The following is a 7,117-nucleotide window of genomic DNA, read 5'->3' as shown; positions in this document are numbered from 1 at the left end:
GGCCTTCAACGAGATGGATTGACACGGTGGCTGCAATGATGGGCTCAAGTATAGCAGGGATTGTGGGGCTGGCACGGGATCAGGCAGTGTTTCGTTCTGCTGTGCATGGGGTCGCTATGAGTCGGAAAAGACTCGATGGCACTTAACAACAACAATAACATTCAAACTATGTGTTGAGCAAATAATCTGAGAAGCTGGAGTATATGAAGAAGAACGCAGCAATGCAGCATCAGGATTGGACGAAGACTCATTAATGACCTGCAATATGCAGATGACACAACCTTGCTTACTGCAAGTGAAGATGATTTGAAGCACTTACTGAAGATGATCAAATTCTGCAGTCTTCAGTGTGGATTACACCTCAGCATAAAGAAAACAATAATCCTTACAACTGGACCAGTAAGCAACATCATGATAAATGGAGAAAAGATTGAAGTTGTCAGGGATTTCATTTTACTTGGATCCGTAATCAACACCCATAGAAGCAAGAGTCAGGAAATCAGATGTTGTATTTCACTGGGTGAATCTGCAAAAGACCTCTATAAAGTGTTAAGGAGAAAATATGTCACTTTGAAGACTAAGGTGTACCTAACCCAAGCCAAGGTATTTTCAATTGTGTCATATGCATGTGAAAGCTGGAGAACGAAGAAAGAAGGAAGACTGAGGAAGAGTTGATGGCTTTGAATTGTGGTGTTGGTGAAGAATACTGAAAATACGATGGACTGCCAGAAGAATGAACAAATCTGTCCTGGAAGAAGTATGGCTGGAATGCTCCTTAGAAGTGAGAGTGGGCTTATAAGAACCACCTGGGGATCTCATTAAACTATAGATTCTGACTCAGTATGTTGGGAATGGAAATGCACCCCAAAATTCATATACATTGTTGGGTGTTAGTTGTTTTTATGTGCCATCAAATTGGTTCCCACTCAGAGTGGCCCTATGCACAACAGAATGAGACACTGATCAGTCTTGTCCCATCCTCACAATCCTTGCCACGCTTTAGCCCATTGTTGCAGCTACTGGGTCAATCCATCTTATTGAGGTTCTTCCTCTTTTTCACTCACCTTGTACTTTACAAAGTACAATGACCTTCTCCAGGGACTGGTCTCTCCTGATAATATGTGAAAAGTATGTGAGGTGAAATACTTCCAAGGACATTCTGGCTGTACTTCTCCAAAATAGATTTGTTCATTTTTCTGGCAGTCATGATATCTTCCATATTTTTTGCCAACACTGTCATTCAAATGCATCAATTCTTCTTCTGTCTTCCTTATTCATTGTCCAGCTTATGTATGCATATGAGGCAATTGAAAACATCATGGCTTTGGTAGGTACACCTTAGTCCACAAAGTGACAGCTTTGTTTTTCAATACTTTAAAGAGGTCATTTGCAGCACAGTGCCTGGTTCAGTATATCATTTGATTTTTTGACTGCTGCTTCCATGGGCATTGACTGTGGATCCACGTAAAATGAAATTTTTAAAATCTTAAAAAATCAGCTTGAATCTTTTCTCCATTTATATGATATTACTTACAGTTCCAGGTGTGAGGATTTTTGTTTTCTTTATGTTGAAGTGTAATCCATACTGAAGACTGTACTCCTTGATCTTCATCAGTAAATGCTTCAAATCATTTTTGCTTTCAGCAAACAAAGGTTCTGTCACCTGCATATCACAGATTGTTAATAAGTGTTCCTCCAATCTCTATGCCACAATCTTCTTCATATTGTCCAGCCTCTCGGTGTATACACTTCATATATAGACTGAATAAGTATAGTGAAAGGATACAACCCTCACATACCTCCTCCTGATTTTAAACCACACAGTATTCCCTTCTTCTGTTTGAATGACTGCCTCTTGGTCTATGTACAAGTTCCACATGAGCATAATAAAGTGTTCTGGAATTCCCATTCTTTGAAATTTTGTACATAATTTGTTATGATACACATAGTGGAATTATTCAATAAAACACAAGTAAACATCTTTCTGGTATTCTGTGCTTTTAGCCAACATCCATCTGATGTTAGCAATGATATCCCTCATTCCATGACTTCTGAATCTGGCTTGAATTTCTGGCTGTTTCCTGTCATTGAAAACATTTTGTTGGACCATCTTTCTTTGGAATGGGCAGTATTTCTTCCAGTCTGTTAACCAGCTATCTTCCAATTTCTTGACATAGATGAGTAAGCACTTCCAGCTTTGCATCTATTTGTTGAAACATCTCATTTGGTATTCCATCAATTCCTGTAGCCGTGAGTGCAGCTTGGACTTCTTCCTTCAATACCATTGGTTCTGGATTAAATGCTACCTCCTAAAGTGGTTAAACATTGGCCAAATCTTTTTGATACAGTGACTCCGTGTAGTCCTTCTATCTTCTTTTGATGTTTGCTGAGTAGTTCATTATTTTGCCCCTAGAATCTTTCAGTATTGCTACTTGAGGTTTGAATATTTTTCTTCACTCCTTTCAGCTTGAGAAACGCTAAGTGTGTTCTTCCCTTTTGCTTTTTGCATACTTCATTATAATACCTTACTTTGTTTTCTCAAGCTGCCCTTTGAAATCTTCTATTCATTTCTTTTACTTTATGTTTTCTTCCATTTGCTGTATCGGCTCCATGTTGAAGAACAATTTCCAGAGTCTTTTCTGACATTTATTTTGATCATTTCTTTCCTCCCTTCCTTTTAATGACCTTTTTTGTTCTTCATGTATGATGTCCTTGATGGCATTCCACAACATGTCTGGTTTTCAGCCATTAATGTTCAATGCATCAAAGCTATTCTCATGATGGTCTGTAAACATGGGTGAGATATATTCAATATCATACTTTGGCTCTTGTGGACTTGTTTTAATATTTTTCAGCTTCAACTTGAACTTGCTTATGAGCAATGATGGTGTATTATATAGTCAACTCCTGGCCTTGTTCTACCTGATGATATTGAGCTTCTCCATCTTCCCACAGATACAGTCAATTTAATTCCCGTATATAGTCTTTGGTGAGGTCTATATATATAGTTGCTGTTTTTTTGGGTAGAAGTCATAAGCATATTTTTAATTTACTAAATCTCTTACATGTAGAGAGCCAGGAGGTTGTTTTGTTTTAAGAAGGAAAAATATGACAGCATTTGTAAATGTTTTTATTTGTAAATAGCAGCGATCATGAAGTCTAAATCTCTAATGTCTAGCAGATAACATATATTATTTCTGTAATTAGCAGTCTCCACCACCTCCCATTTTAACTCATAGATTTAAATTTTTCACTTACATTGGTTGAGGTACAATTTCTGTAATTAAATCTTGTATAATCAGATATCACCTGTTAGAAACTACATAAGTTCACCCAGTATCTGAGATATTGGCTTCATCTTCTCCAGTGATCTTATCATTTTCTCTGTTAAATCTACTCATACCTGTGCTCATCCCCTTGGCCTTGGCATTACTAATGACAGCAAACTCTCCTTACTTTCAATTTCAAACTTTTCACTCTCCCACCACCATCTCCTATTGTTATGATGTATTCCCTCTTGTAACCCAATCCAACAGCCTCATCAGGAATTTCAGTCCTGCTGCCTTTCCATTATCCCTCATTTCCTTTATGACATCACATGCCTCCTCATTCTGCTTAAAATATTATAATTATTACTTTGAATACATCTTGACCTTTATTGCCATAACTTTTTTACTTTTCTAAATTATTATTTATATGTTTTTTCTCCTTTAATTCCATTCACTTCTCTCTCATCCTCATTCTTAACCATTCACCTCACTTCCTATTGCTCTGAGAATAAAGTAATAGGAAGTGAACTTCTACAGATTCCAGCTATCATGTGTCCACCTTCCTGTGCTGTGCCTATTTACTCGGCTTCCTCTCCTGTTGTCAAGAAAAAATAGGCCATTTTTCTAGCCAAGGTCATTCCACTTGTACCTTAGATTCTTTATCCCCTTACCTACTCAGAATATTGATCTAGCAATTCTCCTCTCTCTCTCTCTCTCACTCTCTTGCTCTCTCTCTCTCTCTCTCTCTCATCATAATTTTTTTTTTCTCTCTCTCTCCTGGATAATTTCTATCTACATAGAAGCATACTATTTCTTCCTCTAGCATAGAAACAAAACTTGTATTGATTCTAGTTTCCCCTTAGATGTTAACTCATTTATCTTCTTCCCTTTTCTGTAACACTCTTTGAAAATGTCTATACATGTTGTTTCCAATTTTTCTCCTTCTTCCATCAGTTTCTGTTCCAAAATTACAAATGATCTTGGTAAGGTCATCATGACCTCCATGTTATTGAATCAATCCAGTGATCATTTCTCAGTCCTCATAATCCTCCTATTACTCATATCCCTCAGAATTTGACAGAGCTGATCACTTCCATAGTTTTCTCCTAACTCTCTGGCAGAAATTTTGCATATTTTTCCTCATTTTTTTTTTAAATTCTAAATTTTTGAGAGCCTCAGGATTTGGCCTTGGAGCTCTTTTCTGTCTGCAGTCATTGCTTAGATGAGCTCATCTCATCTTGTGGTTTTGAATACTACCAACTAGCTAAAAAAAAAAAAAAAAAACTGTCATCAAGTCAATTCCAACTCATCGTGAGCCTAAAGGATACAGTAAAAGTGCCCCATAGGTTTCCAAAGCTGTAAATCTTTATGGTAACATGGTGTCATATCTTTCTCCCATAGAATTACTCAACTCAACTCACTGCTGTCAAGTCAGATCTGACTAGTAGCGACCCCTCCTTGGGTTTTTGAGGCAGTATCACTGTGGAAGTAGATTGCCCGATCTTCCTGCCAAGGAGTGGTTGGTGGGTTTGAACTGCCAGCCTTCTGGTTAGCAGTAAAATGCCTTAGGCACTATATCACCAGAGCTTCTATAAACTCATAGCTGTTAAGTTGGATACAACTCATAGTGACCCCTCCTTGGGTTTTCAAGGGAGTATCGCTATGGAAGTAGATTGCACAACCTTCCTTCTGCGGAGTGGTTGGTGGGTTTGAACCAACAGCCTTCTGGTTAGCAGTCAGATTCTTTAGGCACTATGCCACAGTTTGAACTGCCAGCCTTTTATTTAGCAACCAACCACTTTAACCATTGTGCTACCAGGCCTCCCTGAATACAATCAAAATGCTGATTATTCCAAAAATTACATCTTCAGTTCATAACTTTCTTCCTGCCAAATTCTGGATTTGTATATCTGTACTCTCCATTTAGGTGTCTAACAAGTATTTCAAACTTTCATGTCCAAGACTCTAATTCTACTTTTCCTTCCAAGCTTGTTCTTCTAATAATCTTTCCCATTTCATTGGGACAGTTACTCAAATAAAAATATCTTGAGTTCATTAACTCTCATCTTTCTCTCACATTCCACCTTTGACCTATGGGCAGTTCCTGGAAGCTCCTCAAAACCTTTTCCATAATCACCATTTCTCACTACCTACTTTGCTCTGGATTACAGCCCTGATGCATACCACTCTTATCATCTCTCCCTGGGATTATTGCAGATACTCCTTCCTTCTGCTCTCGCACAAAAGTGATTGTATGAAAAAACAGATCATGTTACTTCTTTCTCAAAGCTGGACTAAAGCTTTCTGTCTTACTCAGAGTATTAGCCAGAGTCCTCACTCTAACCTACATGATCTGTTCCCCAGCTTCCATTCCCTTCTCTGACCTCATCTTCTTCCTGATCTTTCTTATTCTGCTTCAGCCACATTGGCTCCTCCTAGTTCCAAGCACATTCCTGCCTCATGGTATTTGCACATGCTATTTTTCTCTGCGTAGATTTTTCTTCCCTCAGATATCCATGTAACATGTCCTGTTAAGTCTTTACTCAAACATCACCTTCCAATGTAGGTGGCAATCATATCAAACATTTCAACAAAACTTCCACAACAGTTCACATCCCTCTTACCTGCCTGGTTTTATATCTTTCATATTTATTAAGGAGCTCTGACAGCATAGTGATTAAAGCATTTGACCGCTAACCAGAAGGTTGGCAGTTTGAACCTATCCACCACTCAGTGGTAGAAAGATGGGGCAGTCTGCTTCTGCAAAGATTTACAGCGTTGGAACCCCTGATACAGTTCTACCCTGTCCTATAGGGTTGCTGTGAGTCAGAATTGACTTAATAGCAGTGGGTTTTATTTTTTGTTTAACATGCTATACGTTTTATTTATTTATTAAATTAAGTGCCATCCTCACTAGGATTTAAGCTCTGTGATGGTAGGTAGGCTTGGTGCATTCCTCAATCCCTAGCCCTAGAGCTGTACCTGATATGTAGGAGACAGTCAGTGAATATTCATTGAATTAATGGCAACTGATTATGATAAAATATATTTATCAAATAATTTTGAAACATTTCATCTTATAAGAATAGTTTAAACTTTATAAATCTTAGGAAGCTTTCAAAATTGAAATGACTATACATCTCTCTCTCTTCCTTTCTTTCTTTTTTAATATTCTTCTTTTTCTAGGGAAAACCAGGTCAAAAGGGTTATGCAGGTGAACAAGGACCAGAAGGCTTAAAGGTAAAGCAACTGATGTTATTATCAGTATTAAAATAAAATTTTCAAAGAGATAAAATAATGGCTTTCATAAAAATATGAAATTAACACATCAAAGATTTGTTTTCAACTCAGGAATTAATAAGGAAACCAGTAAGAAGTTAAAACTAATTCAGAGAGCATTTGAGAAGCCACATATCTATATCTGAAGGTGCTCTGGTGGTGCAGTGGTTAAGGCATTTGGCTGCTAACCAGAAGGTCAGGGGTTCAAACCCACTACTCCATGGAAGAAAAATGAGGCAGTCTGTTCCATAAAGATTTACAGCCTTACAAACACAATGGGGGTCACTATGAGTTGGAATTGACCCTAAGGCAGTGAGTTTGGTTTGGTTTCCATCTGTATCTATATTAATATCTGTATGCATATGGATAAAAAGATGAATGTCAGGATAAAATTTGTGAGTTAGATTTAGGGCAATAAACCATGACTTTGAGAGTTATATATTCCACTGGACTGACATCTACAATTTAATATAACTTCATTATGTCTGGGTCCTTTAACAGTGAGTGTAAGTACAAAACAAAAATCAAACTCGCTACCATTGAGTCAGTTCCGATGCATAGCAACCCCC

General features: G+C 37.7%; 1 protein-coding gene across 1 annotated transcript in view; it reads left to right on the top strand.

Moving 5' to 3' along the window:
• COL24A1 (collagen type XXIV alpha 1 chain) overlaps window positions 1-7,117 on the top strand; it is a 586,013-nt gene that overhangs the window by 254,144 nt on the left and 324,752 nt on the right. Inside the window, exon 22 of the mRNA XM_007946195.1 lies at window positions 6,456-6,509. Coding sequence (XP_007944386.1) covers window positions 6,456-6,509 — 54 coding nt within the window. The remainder of the gene's footprint in view (window positions 1-6,455; window positions 6,510-7,117) is intronic.

The sequence above is a fragment of the Orycteropus afer genome, unplaced genomic scaffold (genome assembly GCF_000298275.1).
Source record: "Orycteropus afer afer isolate SDZICR_OR568_19922 unplaced genomic scaffold, OryAfe1.0 scaffold00152, whole genome shotgun sequence".
NCBI lineage: Eukaryota > Metazoa > Chordata > Mammalia > Tubulidentata > Orycteropodidae > Orycteropus > Orycteropus afer.
Note: the sequence above shows the minus strand (reverse complement) of the source record. Positions and strands in the feature narration are given on the sequence as shown.